The 17,473-nt window shown below is 40.7% G+C and overlaps 3 protein-coding genes and 1 long non-coding RNA gene across 5 annotated transcripts in view; 1 reads left to right on the top strand and 3 right to left on the bottom strand.

Annotated features, from left to right (window-relative positions):
• The window catches only part of TAAR2 (trace amine associated receptor 2), an 18,636-nt gene extending 18,004 nt beyond the window's left edge, over positions 1-632 (bottom strand). The window contains exon 1 of the mRNA XM_035321326.1: positions 569-632. The gene's annotated coding sequence lies outside the window, so the exon portion shown is untranslated. The remainder of the gene's footprint in view (positions 1-568) is intronic.
• The window catches only part of TAAR1 (trace amine associated receptor 1), a 10,605-nt gene extending 8,827 nt beyond the window's left edge, over positions 1-1,778 (bottom strand). Inside the window, exons 1-2 of the mRNA XM_035321327.1 lie at positions 1,732-1,778; positions 569-649 (exon numbers count right to left, since the gene is read on the bottom strand). The gene's annotated coding sequence lies outside the window, so the exon portion shown is untranslated. The remainder of the gene's footprint in view (positions 1-568; positions 650-1,731) is intronic.
• Positions 1,779-6,742: 4,964 nt separating this feature from the next.
• Positions 6,743-8,829, top strand: LOC118164056. The gene is made up of 2 exons (XR_004749316.1): positions 6,743-6,791; positions 8,526-8,829. It is a non-coding gene; the product is annotated as an uncharacterized LOC118164056 (long non-coding RNA).
• On the bottom strand, positions 8,787-16,991 carry LOC118164049 (vascular non-inflammatory molecule 3-like). 2 transcript variants are annotated; one of them, XM_035321320.1, is made up of 8 exons: positions 16,814-16,991; positions 15,616-15,863; positions 15,383-15,513; positions 14,106-14,298; positions 13,165-13,456; positions 11,832-12,202; positions 11,494-11,664; positions 8,787-10,399 (listed from the first exon to the last, which is right to left on the bottom strand). In XM_035321320.1, the coding sequence occupies exons 1-8, from the start codon at positions 16,962-16,964 to the stop codon at positions 10,280-10,282; spliced, it is 1,677 nt and encodes a 558-aa protein (XP_035177211.1). In that variant the 5' UTR covers positions 16,965-16,991; the 3' UTR covers positions 8,787-10,279. The 2 variants fall into 2 exon arrangements, with proteins under 2 accessions (XP_035177211.1, XP_035177212.1); XM_035321321.1 differs by having other exon boundaries at positions 16,758-16,815.
• Between the last annotated feature and the right edge of the window lie 482 nt (positions 16,992-17,473).

Here is a 17,473-nt window from a genome sequence, read left to right as displayed (position 1 = left end):
TTTTTTTTTTTTTAAAAAAAAAAAAAAAAAAAAATATTTTTTTTAAAAATCTTATAAAAAACTTTTTTTAAATTAAAAAAAAAAAAAAAAAAAAAAAAAAAGAAAAAAAGTATAAGATTATTAAAACAGAAAAACCAGAAAACAACATCCTAGGGAATGGAAATATCACTTTTACAAGGTCTCAGATTCATCTGAACGTGTTCAAAAATGGTTCTGTCCTTCTTTGGGAAGAATCTTGGCAAGAATGTGAAAAGGACACTGGAAAGGAGCAGAATGTAGCTAAGGAGTGAGAACAGTTCCCATGGGTGAAAAAATAATATAAAAGCTGGACAGCAGTGATTTCAGCTGTGGCTCTTGTTTGTATTTATATGGGCATGGTTTGGTCATTTGGCAGAAAATGTTGTTTTGCAGTATCCATTAGACATAGGAAAGTTTCTCATTTTCATATGGTTCATTTTAAAAACTGGATCTCTCAAAGGAATTTAAAACTACTGGAGGCTCTGAGATGAAGGCTCTGAGATGGACCTATGGCTGAAGAGGAATTCTGAAAGTATGTAACTCCACTCACCATTTATGCAGTCCTCAGAAAATAAAAAGCACATCATTACAAGGAGTTATCTTCTTAAGTTTCCATTTGTACATTTGAAATCTGGAGAAAATGCACAAATTGCCAGTAAGCCATTAATTCAAAATAAATATTTAATTATATGGGTTAAATGAGAAGATGTACCAACTACTGAGCTGAACAATATTGCTGCAAACCTGGTGTAATTCTGGACAATCTGAAGTTAGACCAGATTTATAGCAGAGAAATTTAAAGAACAGATGAGTTGATTGACCTCTAGTTCTTTTTCCATTGTTTATATTCTTACTTTTCAATGCAAAACATTCCTTTTCCTTGCCAAGTAGAAATAGCTGTTTATACAGAGAAACGTGATGTTTATGCAGTTTTTTAAAGTGTATTTTTTAGGGTCAACCCCCAAAACGAGATAAATGCAACTCTGAAATGCACAGAGGAGTAAGAGATTCTAGCAAGAAAAAAATGTTTCTACAGCAATGCAAAGCACATCCGTCCAGACCTGAGAAACCCCCTCTGCACAGGGAGGGTTGTAAATCTTTCATAACCCTGCTATTAGCAGAAGATGCTGCCCCTGACACAAGCACCAGGAAGCTCCCCGGAGGGCAGGAGCAGCCCTTTGGTGCTCTCCCTAGGAGGGCTGGCAAGTTCCCCGAGCCATGGTGCCAAAGCAAGGCAGGTTCTCTGTGCCTCTCTGCTGTCCCCATGCACCCACCAGTCCCACAGCAGCGCACTCAGGAGCATGGCCAGTTTGTAGGCATTTGGTGGCCTCCAAAATACACCTCCAATGTGAAGGCAAAAATGGAGCAGGAAGGCAGTGAGCAGCAAGCACGTAGGATCCCAGCTAGGTCACTCCACATCCTCATGGCCCTGGAATAGCTCCACAGAAAGCAAAGAGCCTTGATCCTCATTCAGAGCTGTGCCTGAAAAGAGGTTTGCCCCCTAGGTATGTTCCTCTTTCTGGTATTGTGAATTAACAGCTTTTTGAATGATCCTCTGAGTCTTACTGCTGTTTATGCTGTTGCTGCTCAGTACAGAAAGAATCGTAAGTGCTAACCATGGAAAATTCATCACTGAAAAAATAATAATAATAATAATAATTTCCTAAACTAGAATATTAGCAACTATCTGTATATGAGAAGATAAGACCATACCTGCTCAGGAGCTATTTCCTCATCACGAACCGGCACAACCTGCAGATACAGCACAATAGTGACTCATCCCACACGCAGCCCACAGCTTGGCAGCTGCCTACTTTGGTCTGACTCTGGATTACAGCCCGCTGGAAACATCTCAGCAACAGAATGACGTAGATATTAAATATTCAGAAAAGATAAGCAGACAATAAATCTGTTCTGTCACAAACCGGTTGTATATGCAAAGATGAATGAATCTGAAATAAGTTAAAGCCAAGCTAATGGAAAGAAGCATACAAAATAAAAACAAATGTTTATTATAGTTAAAGTCTAGATGGACCTAACAGCACTGCCCTGTTGCTACTAAGACAGCTTCATGGTTTCTACCTCAGAGCTCTACTTTCAATTTTGTTAGACTTTGACAAGCTTTAGCAATTTGAGTTATTTTAGACAATTTGATGTATCCATCCAAGACTTTCCAAAAAAAAAAATCCAACCACAGTACTTCAACAGTATCTGAGAACAAGACAGATTTAAAAAAAAAAAAAAAAAAAAAAGATATTGTTTCTTCTTGATTAAAAATAATAATAATAATAATAATAAAATCTGTTTATCTTCTATTTACAATGCCTTGCTGTTTATATGCTTTACAGCAGGGACTTAAAAGGTGTTGATTCCCAATTTATATCTTTTTCCATCTCAGAGGAACTATAACTAAATATCTAAATATGGCCAAATTGTAAATCAGCAGCAGTCAAACCACAACTTGTTTGTTTTTAAAGCACAGCTCATTTACCAGCATGAGTGAACTCTGAGGTTTCTCTGAGCCCTGAGCATGATGTGTCACAGTGTCACAGTGTCTCCCTGGGGACTTGGTGTTGGGGCAGGTTAGGAGGATAGGAAAGCATGGGCCTGGCAAGGTGGTACAGGGGACGCAGGACTGAACAGGAGGGACAATTTGTGGTGAAAGGAAGGTCTTGGAATGTCACATTTTGGTTTGGAAGGGTGGCTGATTTACGGGAAGCCACTGAAAAATAAAATGGTCCATAAAGGCTTATATGTCAATAAGCAATCTCCTGGAGCCTGTTCTCCACAGTACTTTCTGCCACCTTTCACAAATGTTGGATTTGCCTATGATAGGCACATGTTGTTTGCTTAGAAACACTGAGCAAATTTGAATGTTTCTAATTGCCCATCTGTAAGCCCAACAGACTGCAGATGCCAGCACTACTGCACTGTGGGCCATTTTTAAGGGGAGGAACCAACATGTGCCATCTTCTGCTTCTACAGTTGTTTTCTGCCGCAGGAAGCAGCAGCACTGTGCATGAGCATCTCTGGTGCCATAGCACTGCAGGTGCAGCAGTTCCACCTACACAGAAACTACCAGCTTCAGAAGCTGTGTCCTTTCATGCCCACGCTCTGCTGCCCCATCTCAGGAAGATATGCATGGGCAGTCTGACTTTTCAGCAGAACAGCTTCCTCAGTAGCTGCCATATGTCCTTTAAATATGCTTTGGGATCACCAAATGGGAGTTAAGAACCTAATGGATTCGGTTTGAATTTGATTTATTATTTACTATCAAGTTCCTGCTTGCTAGCTGTCCCCTGCACAATACCTGTGAGAACAGAAGGAACAGATGGCAGGAACAGGAGATTTAGCTCCTTAGCTGTTTCTCCACCAGCCTGCATAACTTTTTGTTCTTGCAAGTGATGGTTGGTGGAAAAAAAAAAAAAAAAAAAAAAATCTCTCTCTCTCTCTCTGTGTCTCTCTGTTTTGTTGTTGTTGCTGTTTTCCCATTTCCAGTAAGCAATGTTGTTCACATCTGCAACCTTTGCTGCTTCTTCTGTTCCTTGCTAGCCTCATTGCCCTGTGTGTCCACATGGACTAATGCTCTAAGTGGACCCTCGTACACGTCCCTATTCTCATTTCTATCCCTTCTATCATGCTCTATATGCATCTGTTAACACATGGTATTAGGTGGGTCATTGAACATCTTTCATTTTCATTTCTTCTTTCTTCATATTCACAGCTGAAGTCAGTGATAACAATGTTTTGAATGCTTTTTAAATGTATAAAGTATTTTTGTGATATGTAATATATTCTAGCATCTCAAGTAATTTTTGGCTACTGTAAACATCAGTTTATTTGCACTTCATCTCCTCCTCTATGCAAGAGGATAGAAATTATTCCTTAGTTTGTGGAAGTGCTGCTATGGCAAATGTTCATAAGACATCAAGATATCATCAAATGATAAGCCTTAGAAAATCAAGGAGGGCTATGTGTTGCATCCTTGGTGAAAGAAGAGCAATGATCTGTAAGAAAAGATTCAATAAAAAACAACTGGCATTGTAAGACTCTCTTGGTAAAATCCAAGAGAGGTTACATTAAGTAACTGTTGTAGGAACCCCAGATGAGAGAGGTTGCATGTCTACTTTTGATTTAGTCTAATACTGAACTTGGAAGAATCCCTGCAAACAGAGGCTAATGTTAACACGAATAAACAGTCTGAAATGTTTAGTGTAACATTAAGGAAAGGCTTAGGAAGTCTTCAACAAAAATGAATGTTTAAACCTGTTGCTAAGCAATGTGAATGATCAAACTTAAGTTTTATTGTTTTAAAACTCTGGTCTTTATAAATAAACCCATCTGATACTCTTGAGGTATAGCTAAATGACATCTGTTATGAAAGGCACCACACATGTACTTTTACCCACACCTGCCAAACCTTTCTATCTTTCAGTCTAGCTACCAGGAAGTACATCATTGTGCATTAATGGCTATGTTTTAACAGCTTGCTCTTCCCTTTTTTATCTCAGTGTCAGATATATTTGACTTCTGCTTGGGCAAACATAATTATTCTTTCAAACAATAACTTTCAATGAATAAATTATAACGTGCTTTTGCAATTTGGAATCACAGTATATCCCAAATTGCAAGGGACCCACAAGGATCATCGAGTCCAACTCCTGGCTCCACACAGGACCACCCAAAAATTAAACCATATGCCTGAGAGCGTTGTCCGAACATTTTTGAACACCAGTGCTGTGACCACTGCCCTGGGGAGCCCGTTCCAGTGCCTGACCACCCTCTGGGTGCAGAACCTTTCCCTAACACCCAGCCTGACCCTCTCCTGTCCCAGCTCCATGCCGTTCCCTCGGGTCCATGCCATTCCCTCGGGTCCTGTCTCTGTCCCCAGAGAGCAGAGCTCAGCGCCTGCCCCTCTGCTCCCCTCGTGAGGGGAGCAGAGGGGCTGCCATGAGGCTTCCCCTTTGCCTGCTCTGCTCTGGGCTGCATGGGGACCTCAGCTGCTCCTCATATGTCTTGCTCTCTAGAGCCTTCACCATCTTCGTAGCCCTCCTTTGGACACACTCTAATAATTTTATGTCCTTCTTAAAGTGTGGTGCCCCAAACTGCACACAGTACTTGAGGTGAGGTGGCATCAGAACAGAGCAAGACAATCCCTTCCCTCAACCAGTTAGCAATGCTGTACTTCATGCACCCTAGGACATAGCTGGCCCTCTTGGCTGCCAGGACACACTGCCATCACATGTTCAATTTGCTGTTGACCAGAACCCCCAGATCCCTTTCTGTGGGTCTGTTCTCTAGCCTCTCATTCCCCAGTCTGTATGTATAGGAGGGTTGCTCTGTCCAAGGTGCAGAATCCAGTACTTGCTGTTGTTAAATTTCATATTGTTGGAGATTTGGTTATGTTACCTGTTGTGTCCGACTCCATGTAAGAGCATCTCTGAGAAAGCTAGAGAAGACAACTACTAACCAAGGAGGGAGTAGAAGAAAAATATTTGTACATTTTTGACCAATTTTTGTACAGTTCAGTTTGTCAGCTGGGTGACAAAACAAACTATTAGGAATTCTATGGGGCCAGTGAACCTAACTGCTGCCAAGGTAGAAGCTATATGAATCACCATCTATCTGTAGGATCTCTCCTGGGCAGAGCCAATGGCTTCCAACCCTGGCCAGGCCCTACTAAGTGGTGTGAGGGCTATCTTGCAGGGTAGACTGAAAAGAAGACAGAGTCCAGCTGTCTGAATTCAAAAATAAATGTAGAACATCTCTTTCTCTGCAGATGCACAATCAGCAGATGTAAACTGACGTACCAACATTGATTTTAGTAGTAGTGTATCTACCTCACTGTCCCCATTTGTCTTTATCAGACCTCAATGAAAAGATCATTAGGTTAAGATATTTGGCCCTTAGTGGAGACAAACTGAAAAAAAAAAAAAAAAAAAGGAAAGAGAGAGAGCATGTCAGATAGCAGTATTTAGCTAGCAAAATAATAAATGCTATATGAAAAACTTTGGAAGGTCTCTAACAAGGACTGGGGAATATATCCTACAAAGTCTATAACTTTGCAGTGACTACCTTACTAAGCCTAAAGTTCACTCTATTCTTTTTTCTCAATTTAAGGGACTTGGTGCTAAATGTTAAAGCTTCTTGTTATTATATATTTTCCCTAAGATTTTCATAAATGTTTCAGAATGATGTTTTGATCTTTTCAAAGTTATTCATAAATTTGATAGGAATTACTAGGGAAGTTTTGTCTGAAAATTAAACTGAGCTGAGTATTTTTAGTGGTTGGTGTCTGTGAGGAAGAAAAAGAATTCAAACACAAAGTTCCTGCATTCACAGTGAGGGTTCAAAATCACTGGAATTGCTCAAGCCAATAGATGATCATTAAGGCTTTGCAGCACTTCAGTTTTCTCTGAAACTATAAGGCTTCTTTGTGATTTTTTTTTTGTTGTTCCCATGAATACTCAACACAAAATGATATTAACACAAGCAGTGGTTATATGTTTATGTTACACCTGAAACAGCAGCTGACATTTTGCTTTCCCCACAGACAATTGAGGGAATTAGGGTTTGAGGCCCAGATATGAACCTCACATCCTAGCACATGGTAGTCCTCATGCAAACAATTAATTCAGCTCTTTGCCAAGTTTTAGCTCTTCACTAATGCTTATAATTCCCCAAAAAGTCAACACAACTTTCATGAAAAGCAGTTACACCTGTGTGTAGTATTTTTCATTACTGAAATCTCTTTTCTAATTTCTACCGAGCAGGTGGGAAGATAAGTGCATAGCTGGTTAACTTTCTTAGAATTCAACAGAAACTCTTGTAGGTGAATAGGATTTGTTGCATTCTTCTCCAACTTCAGCATGTAGTATAAATAAATATATTAATAACCTATAATTAATAAATTAATATTAATTTTAATATTTAATTTAATATTTAATTTAGTGTTGATAATAGATAATAAAGTATAAAACATTATAAGTTATAAAATATACATTTCTGTGGTATTTTAAAGCTACTATGGTCTATATGATGAAATTACTTTCCTTATTTTTATGTCTTTTCCTGCTTTGTTTTAGTTAAGAATTACAATTACAGACAAATATTTTATTGTCAATTCTATTTCATAGCTTTCTTTTCAATTAATAGAATATGTAGTAAACTTCAGTATGCACAGTATCAGATTATTCCAGTTTTAGTTGGTCTTGTTCTGCCATTAAAAATATTAACTCCTTCCTACACTTCTTTTTACTCCTGCATACTTTCACTGCTACCAGGCTAGGAGGTCATCAAAATCCACATTAATGTTAAAAGCATCAAATGATGATGGGTAGGCAGAGTTAAAATCATGTAATTACAGTGTGTTTTTTATATTGTACATATTTCTAGTGCAAATTCACTACAGCCGTGAGAATATCTGAACAGACAATGGAGGATGACTTATAAAATTAAAATATTGAATGGTTGCTGTAAATATTTTAATACTTTCACAGACGGAGGCTCCAAGTGCCTTTGTTAATTCTCAATTGTCTTCTGAACTGATAGATAAATTAAGATATTTCTGTCAATAAGCTAAGCTTCTGCTTCACCAAGACCAATCTTTTCTAGCTTTTCTAGCTGATACACAGGTAAGACTGTTATGGATATCCGTGGCTTCTGTAGGAAGTGCTGTTTGTCTACAGCATCAGTTTCTGGGAGGTTCATTTTTAGAAGGTGTGCTGTAATTACTTCTCTGTTGGGCTCCATGACATGTTACAGACTTCCATAAGCCACTGAGAAGTGTTCCTGTATTAGGTGTGGTAAGCCTTATAATAATTACTGATGTATTTATTAACCTTTGCAAGTTATTGCTCTTTTTCAGTTTACCTGCCTTGATGGCAGACAGTGACATGGCAAACAGTATCTGGATGAGGTGGGGCTAGAGTTTGATTCTTGGTTAATTAGAAATGTATGAATTCTTCATCTCAAACACAGGTCATGGCCATTCTGTCTGTCATCCACTAAATATGCACTGAATCTGTTACCAGTCTTAAGTCAGCCATAAGATTTGGATTACATTTGTTTAATGCAGTGTTTTTCTACCTTCATCTGAAGTCTTGCATCAGTAAAACCTATTAAGGACTTGTTGTTCTCTCTGTATGATCAGAGACACTGTGTAAAGGTGTATCTTGTTTGCTTTGGCAACATCAAGGAAGAATATTGACAAGAGAAGAGAAAGCTTTTCCAGTTCCGAGAAGGATGGAGTTCATGAAGATACCATCTGGAGTAGCTTTTGGGGTGGAGTCACTGACATGAATTACATTAAAAATTAATTTGATTCTTCTTTGGCATATCTATCCCGGAGTCAGCAAACAGTCTTGTTCTTTCAGAAACTCAAATACTTTCCCCTAAGGAAAACATAGGAGAGGCTATTTATTTGTTTATTTATTTATTTCCCAAAAGATCAACTAAATTCTCTCTTTTCTAATTTCTACCTAGCAGGTGGGAAGATAAGTGCATAGCTGGTTAACTTTCTTAGAATTCAACATAAACTCTTGTAGGTGAATGGGATCTGTTGCATTCTTCTCCGACTTCAGAAAGATCTTTTAATATTTCATGTCCATTTGGAGTGTATGAAATACTCAGGATTTAGAGTATGAGCATCTTGCAGAATGCTGTTTTTAGAGTGACACTGATGATCTGTGAAGCATGGAACATCTAAAATCTCCTAAAATTCCTCTTTTTTTTTTTTTTTTTTGGATTAACATGTAAAGCTATTGATGCCAACCAGTGAAATATTATTTTAGTCAGGTGATTTGACTGCAACAAATACAGAAGTCAAATTACATTCACATGCAGCTACAGTAGAAGTCCCTCCTTTTTTTTCCCCTCTCTCTCTCTTTTTTTTTTCTTCTCCCATGCTAGCAAATCTAGGCAGGTTAACAAAAGCGTATTTTGTCTGAAGTGCTGAAGGTGCAGCTGAGTAAGAGATGGAGGTGAGTGGCAGGGTTCATAAGAAGGAGGTGCCTGGAGTTTGCTGTTCTTTCAGCACCTGTGTGGTAAGAGGGCTGCAGGAAGAAGCCTTTTAAAAAATTTAAGGTCATTTTCAGTAATGGAGTTTGAATGTCAGGGTAGCACTTGCCTTTCTCAGAGCATTTGTGAGGCGTTGGTTGCTCTTTTACCTCTTTAGGGGCACATGGATGAGTGAGCAGCACTCAGAGGATGGATGGGAAAGCATCACCTTGGGAACCACCCCCAAGGCAAAGCTCCTGGCTGCTCAGCTGCAGAGACACTTCTCACTGTATGTGTGTGGCTGGTGACCCCAGTGCAAACCAATGTTCAACAAGGGTTGCCAAGTTTCACATGTCCCAATTAATGGGACATAGATAAAATAATGGCTAGAAGTCCCAAATAATGCACATTTCTCACACTACATGGTCAAATGTGTCTTGGGTACTAAAACATTACATATTTCCTTCATTTTCACAGTTCTGAAGAAATTTTACAAATACCCAGTGGAATGCTGGAGTACACTATGTTTATATGGTAAGCCTGATCTGAAATGCTTGGACCCAGCATGTGTATGCCATGCATGCCATGCGTGCCATGAAAGCTCAGAGGAACTGCAGAACTGAAGTTCCTTTATGGAACAGACTTGGTGTCTGTGTGGGTCATGGAGAACCACTTTCTCTCTCTGAGGCTGCACCTAAAACCATTTCAAATCTGTTTTTTTTCTTCATTGTAAAGTACCTTGGTCTGAATGTCATCAAGGCCCACTGAGCATTAGGAAGGCCCTGCTGAATGGTGTGTAAGGCTGAGGAACATGGACAGTTGTTCATGAAGTGTTCATGAAAAACAGGAAGGGGCAGAAGGGACAAGAAGGCTTCTTTGGGGAAAATTTGTTCAGCAGTAAATTGGCAAACTTCATATTTCACACATTTCAGTATCAGTGTCTGACTAGCATTATCCTGGCCACCTATGTTATATCTTTGAAAAAAAAAATACTTTCTAATCAGAGATTCATGTGACTGAGCATAAATAATAGTTGTATTGGCTCAAGCACTATTTAAATGATGTACCATTGATACAGGTACACCACAGTGATCACATCTCTTTCTCCTAAATAAACTGAACTGCCACAGCTGCTAAGCAGAAGTGTAAGACTGCAGAACAGGAATGATACAGGATAACTGCCACAAACCATGAGGATCTCATGGATCACCATGGGAAATTCTCATCTTGTCTATGCGGACAGTGTAAGAGTTAAGGAGTTACATTATGGGGAGGTTTGCAGGGGATGCTTCAGGTCCTTTTCATAATGTCTTCCAAAAAGCGTTGCTGTTAAGAGTGGCTTCGATGTGGTATTCTTACTTTCCAGACGTCCATCAGGTAGCACCTAGTTGAAAAGAGGAAGAGTGATTCTATTACCCACTAACAGAGTAGAAGTATTGCGTGGTACAGAAGGGATAGGCCTTAGAGGTCAAATAATTATGCACAGCACTTTTTAAAGAAAATCCTCTGTCTCATGCATGGAAATGTTCTTGCACATCAGGCACAGAAACAGAGCTCAGAAAATTGAAGTATCATGCTCAGCTCTGCCACTGCCTTCCCACATTTCCTTGGACCTGAAAGCCTTTACAGTCCCTTCAGCTCCATCTTTGTAAGAAAAATCATTTCCTCCATCTCATAGGAATACAAGAGTGGCAATACCTGGTTTGTTATGTTTTCATTAGTTATTTGTACATAGTGATGAAGGTTATATCTAGGACAGTAATATATCTTTTTTGATTTGCAGACCCCTAAACAATTTCCAGATGGAAGTAAAGAGAATTGCAGTCTACTGGACATACATTGCTTTTCTTAGCTACTTTTTACAGATCTGTCTGGAATCATTGTACACAGACTGTGAGTATCTGTAACTTTATAAGAGCCTCTATGACAGTCAGTATGCATGTATATTATAAGATAAACTTGTTTCCCCTAAAGCTCTACAAGCCTTTTTCACTGACGTCATTGCCTCTTGCAAGTTACTAAACAACTCTTACAAATCAATAAAGATTTCATCTAGTCTTTTACAAAATGTAACCTGAAGTTTATGAATGGAAACATATTTTGACAAAAATATATGAAGTTCCATGTAAAAAAGTAATGAAACTGACAAACCCCTTAAAAATACCTTTCAGTATTTTTAACTGCATTGGATCTCTATCCTTATGCATAATGCTCATTACTAATTGAAAGCTGCTATTTATAGCTTTGGGCTGTGAAGTGGGAATGCATACTTGCTAAAGAAAACACTGAAGAAATTCTCAGCCTTAGCATCTATATGTTCTCCTCAATGAGGATGAACTCAATCCATGTGTTTAAATGTCCTCTTAAGTTATGTTCTGCAGAACTGGAGTGGTTCTGACTTAGCTGCCATAGCAGTTTCCCTTCCAGTACCACAGCCTGGAAAACCTCATGTCAAACATTTCTGGAGTGTCCCATTACCTCAAATTCCCCAGGGGCCAGCTGCACCCCACTGTACAAGACTTCTGGAAAGACGTAGTTAGTGCCAAACGTGCCACTGAGGGAGAACATGTCAAACTTGGTCTGTGCAGTCTCCACCGGCTGCCCGCATGTGCTCAGGTCTGTGCTCCTACACTTGAGCAGCGTGCATACCTGTGGTGAGAGGATACAGAAAAGTAACATGCAGTAGGATTTCAATAATCAAGAGCTGGACTTGATAGAAAGAAAATTCCTTATAATGCAGGAATGAACAAGTATTTTGGAATGACTCGTTAATTTTGGCATATGCAACCCACTCTCAACCCTTCTGATCAAATTACCTGCCAATGGTATTTTATGACAGAACCATGAAGCCCATCAAATGCACCAAGTACATAAATTTCATCATTGCTCTTGTTTGACATCCTATAGGTCAAATGACAGCAGAGGTCCTTCTGGCAAACTGTAAAATTTCCAGCTTCGTGCTTGAGTTCACTGAAAGTGAATATATCACGCCGAACAGCTCCCAGAAAAGTGTTGTCTTCTGTAAACTGTTTAATGCTTGTAGCGTATGAGCTCCAGTTGACTGCAGGAGGGTAGGTGGGAGAAAGACGGGGTCGTGCGCTCAGCTCGGCTACCAGGAGACGTCCCTCCTCTGTCTCACTGTTGTAGTAGTAGGCGGCCGCTCCACCGGGTGTGAACAGCCCGCTCCCTGCAAACGACACGCATGGCGCCCACCGTCACCACCTCCCAGCGGGTGGCACCGTGGGCTCTGTCACCTGTAAACACGAGGCTGTCTTCAGACAACTCGTTAATGAGAACTGTGGAAGAACTTTAAAGCACAGAGACACTAAAATACACATCATAGTTAAAAAATGAAACTAAAAATCTAAAATCCAAAGGTTTTGTGCTTCACTGGATCTTGAATCTGAGCCTTCAGAGGCAATTTCACACAAGGCCATATATATTTTTGACAACTTAGATTAATTATGATAGAAATTAGAGCTCTGGAAGTGACATATTTGCCAAGAAGGAAACTGTGGGCATAATTACATTTCATAAAAGGAAACCTAGAGCAGCGCCCAAATTCAACCCAGTGTCTTAACGGCAGACAAAAATGTTCCTTTGTGGCTTTCACTTCTGCTTTGGGGAGTAGTTACATATGCAGCTAGAATAATGTTTTCTCAGTTAACAGAAAAAAAAAAAAAAGGCAGTAGATATCTATTCGGATCAAACCAAAATATATCATCTTGAATTCTTCAGCAGCAACAAAAATCTGAAAATGTTTTATTCAATACAAAGGAGAATTCCTTTCATTTATTGGTTATTAAGTTCTGTTTAAAGCATTTTTGTCTATTTAACTGTTGATTGAAATTTAAAAAAATGCTGCCTCTAAACAAGAGGGTGAACATTTAACTGAACCTTTGTGCCATTTCTGAAAGAAAACCTTGCTTGTGAAATACAAAAAAATAATGTCATTCTAGTTGTACCTCTCCCTGAACTTTCAACATTTTCTTGCCAGTAATGGTTTACTGCATTCAATACAACATCAAGAATATTTTTAATCTTCTTGAAATATCCATTTTCCAGAGACCTGGCTATTTTAAAACAATGTTGCCTGCTTCTGAATCCTGTCCTATGAAGACTATTCCCCTTTTCCCTAAAGTAACTCACCTGTCATAGACATTCTGATGTTGTGAGTATTTGCTGACAATAAATTGACTCTCATGCCCATAGCCCAGGCAGAGTGAAACTCCACAGCAGTCAGAAAGGGCAGGACATTCATCCAGGCCGTCGGGAAGAGCACCGTGTCCACCTGCAGCTCGCTCACCAGCACCACGGCAGGCTCCCGGAAAAGGATGTCGAAGCAAGTGAAAATGCCAAACTTCCCAAAGGGTGTCTTGAAGGTGACAGCTTCTGGCTCTTTAGGGTAATTAAACTGTGTTTCTTGTCTAAATAGGTTGTACTGCAGGCAAAGAAAATGGCATATTAGAAACTAAAAATAAGGCAATATAACTAGCTGTCATTTTTTTATCTGAGATTAAAGGAAAACTGTGGGTTGAGATTCCTTTGGGTAAAGGTGGTTTTCTGTATCTCAAAGCTACCTCCATAGCCACTGGAGATCTCCTGAGGAGGCTCAATGGCAACTGGGAGTCAAAGGAAGTAAAACCCACACCCAGAGGTTTGTTGAGCAGGGGGTGGATGTGTCCCTGCTGTCTACTGGCAGCAGTGCTGAGCAAATGCTAACTGCTAAATGCTGCCAAGGCATCACCTGGGAAAGTGCTGCCTGGTTTGGCTAAAACTGTGCCAAGAACCAGCTAACATTTACTGAGCATGGCCAGCTGTGCCAACGCTTCATTCCAGTTTGATCTCACTAATGTAGCTTTGAGGCATTTGATAGCCAGCATGCCTTCTGCAGCTGCAGCACTCCTGGGAACACTGCCCTACGGATCAAGTGTTTGCCTGCTCTTCCCTCTGGCCACAGGAGCCTTGCATTGGATTGGCTGTCACTACAATTACCTAACATTCTTGTATAAATCTGCTGAAATCGGTGCCGAAGAGATGAAAAGTATACTGATGATCAATTGCAGGGTGATGCTGAAGCACCTCTTTACCTTGTGGTAACGAGCCACCAGTTTCCCTTCTGAGTCAAAGACGACATTGGTGTTGTACTGGTAGCGACCGTCACTGGGGCAACTGGGATCACTGGAATTGCACGACTTCTTGTCCCCGATGTTTGCAACCACATAGATGGAGTTATTCCTGGCCATGCAGCTGAGCCGTTCCTGCACTGGTGCTGGAGCAAATCTAAGGCATTTTTTATGAAATAAACAAAAACATCAACAACAAAATTACAAGTTCAAGTTTGGATGGGGAATGGATTCAAATTTACTATTCCACTAACTGCATATCCCCAGGTGGTAGAAAAGGGATAGATGGCTTCTGTTCTTTTTCTCCTCTCTGTTCCTAGCATCAGTCTAAATTTCTGGTGTCTTTTAGCTTTAAAAAATGGGCTCCCTGTGCTCTTCTTTCCTGTACCCTTATTTAGGCCAACTTGTTATTTTCTGTGTGGATATAATTCCCAGCTAACATACATACAAAGCTATGGGCAGCTTCAGAAGACAAGGGAGAGAATAAGTCAATATATAGGTATAAACTTAAAATATCTTAAAGATTAATTTTCAGGCAAGTCTGAGTCTCAGTTTCAAAAGACCTTTTTAAAAACTCTTCACTCTGTTTAAGGCAGCTGTCTGTAAGCCACTGGTAAAGAGTGGTCACAACATTTGCAGACCCGAGGACTCTTGAAATCTTGCTTCATAAAGTCCCAGAACAGAAGAATACTAAATCTTAGTTTAGAGAAGACCCTTGCACCCTTGTTCCCTGACGACACACACATTCAGAGCAGCCTGATGTGCCACAGCAGACTGGATGTGCAAGCAGTTGGATTTCTAAAAGGCATTTCATTCAAATCTAGAGAAATATTTTGTGCTATTTGATTAAGAAATCACCCCAGCCATATGAGCTGAGGTCTGAATTACCTTGTTTAATCTATGCTTTTGCCATGATAATTAACTGGTTTATAGTTACAGAAACCTTTCTCAAGTAGTCAGAAGTAGTAGGCTTTTACATGATTTCAAAATAACAATGTTGCCTAAAATTTCCTCATTTTCCTCCTTTTCTAATTTTCAAAAGTGAGGCTGTCTCAATGCTTTTTAGCTTGCATATTTCAATTACATTTAATTAAGAGTTCTTTTTGAAGCATTTAATTTATACAGTATTTGGAATTTTAAGAGATTAAAGAATTCACCAGTTCTTAGGCATTTTTTAGGAGCAGCTCACAACTCCATGGGACACCATGGGAAACCAAACAAACCGCTGCAGAAGGAATCACCTTGTGGGATCAGTGCAGGGAATCCAGTTCACCTCTGGATCAGGAATGTCCTCCAGGTACGGGTAGATAGTTTCTCTTGTGAAAACCCAGCCATAAATGCCATCCTCAGGAGTCACAATGATGTGCGCGCCCTGGCAGAAGAGGCTCCGTTAAGAAGTCTCCATCAATGCATCCCCAGGGGGGTCAGCGGGAGGAGAACACATGATTAACACCACTCAGGATACATCTCGTACCTGCTGGGCTGCTTCCTTGATGGCTCCTTCCAAGATGTCCATGTTCTTGTTCATCAGGGCCAAAGCATCTTCAGGAGAAACCGTCTCATGAGTGGCACGTGGCAGGATGACGGCATGCTCGTACACAGCTGCAGTGAAGGTGTCTGAGGCCAGGACCTGTAGGGCTGCCAGGGCAAACACCGCAGCATGCACTACAGGCCAGGGAAGAACCATGACTGCTGCCTGGCAGTTGCTTGAATGCTCTGAGTCTGGAAGAGTCATGGGGAATATAAAGTAGATGGGAAGAGGAGGAGTAAAGTTTGTAACAGGTTTGTTTTGGAAGTAATCTTCTATTGAGTAATCTGGGGAAGTACAGTGCATGTCAACATTCAAGAACGTTCATTTATGGTAAGAAGAGAAAGAAACAGTTGCATGAATTGGATCATTTCCAATGCCATAAATAAAAGGTGAACAAATGCCTAAGAGAACGTGTTAGGAGCAACACTGGTCTACAAGAGCCTTCACAGAAGGATCACTTACAAGCTCCGTCTGCACCTTTCTCCAGGCTTCCCAACTGATATCCGGGCTAGCCCAGGCTCTCATGGTGAGGGCACACTATTCTGTACAACCTCGCTGTGTTTGGCTTCTATCAGTTAAAAATGCAGCCACGGCTGAAGGCAGACCACCTGCGTGCAGTGGAGTGTAGCTGTAGCTGATACCACGTACAGTTATAAGCTGTGTGGTCCTGCCATGGCACGTCCCTGTGGCCAATGACTTATTATAGCTGGAGCAATTTAGAGTGCCCTCCCTCCCAGGTACACACTGTGGTATACACTAACCCCTGAACCATTCTGATCTTTCTGCCTAGAGCTGAAATACTAACTAGTTTTGTAAAAAAATAATTAAGCAACAGACCTTTTTTGCTATTTTATGAAAAATAATTTATTTCACAATAATTAATTTGAAATTGCTTATAGCAAGCAATTTTTATTCCTCATGAAGAATAATTTATTGCATAATATTTTTGAAATAGCACTTTACTACAAGAGCTCCAGGTGCTTCATTAACAGTCCACTGTTAGCAGCTGCATCATGCCTGTGAGGATGAAGGAACATAACCTTGCTAATCATATTGACTTTTCAGTAAGACATCAAGGAACACACTCTTCATCCTGACAACGTCTTCCTCTTCACTATGCAGCTCCATCCAGAAATCTTATTTCTGTCCATCAGCATCAAGGCTTCCTCAGGAGAAGCAGGTAAGAGCACGCTGTGCTCATAGACAGCTGCAATGTAGCTGTCCAGGGCCCAGGTCTCAAGAGTGGACAGCACCAAAACCACAGCAGAGGCGCAAGCCCTCAAAAGCCCCATACCTGAAGTCTGGAAGCCACCCTGGAGGAGGACAGGGGTGAGCAAAACCAGGGGACTTTAATAGGGAAAGTCTTGCAGAAACCAGGGAATTCTCCAGAACTACAGAAAGCCGACACCATGCGTTGCAATCACTGTGCCCCTAAAGACTCAAACATCAAAGGCCGGAGAGCCGCACACATTGAGCAATCCTGCTCCATGGTTACACCACTGACAGAGAAGTCACCGCTGTGCTGCAGCTGAAGAAATGCATTGCTGGCCAGATTCACCAAGTATTCAGGCCCAGCATTACTGTAATAAGTTGAAGGCAAGCCCAGGTTACAGCGGGAAAACAAGCCAGAGGAGTTTAGGAAATCACGGCAAAGACCGGAACAGACACATTCCTGGGCAAAGTGCAGGGTGTGGGGTGCAGGCAGGGCTGCCAGAGGAGGGTGCTGCTGCCTGGGCACCGCCTGTGCCACCCCTGGCTCAGGGCTGTGGGGCCTGTGGGGGCTGCTCCACATCACAGCAGG

The sequence above is a fragment of the Oxyura jamaicensis genome, chromosome 3, assembly GCF_011077185.1.
Source record: "Oxyura jamaicensis isolate SHBP4307 breed ruddy duck chromosome 3, BPBGC_Ojam_1.0, whole genome shotgun sequence".
In the NCBI taxonomy this organism is placed as follows: Eukaryota; Metazoa; Chordata; class Aves; order Anseriformes; family Anatidae; genus Oxyura; species Oxyura jamaicensis.
The sequence above is the reverse complement of the archived record's forward strand: the minus strand, read 5'-3'. Positions and strand labels throughout refer to the sequence as shown.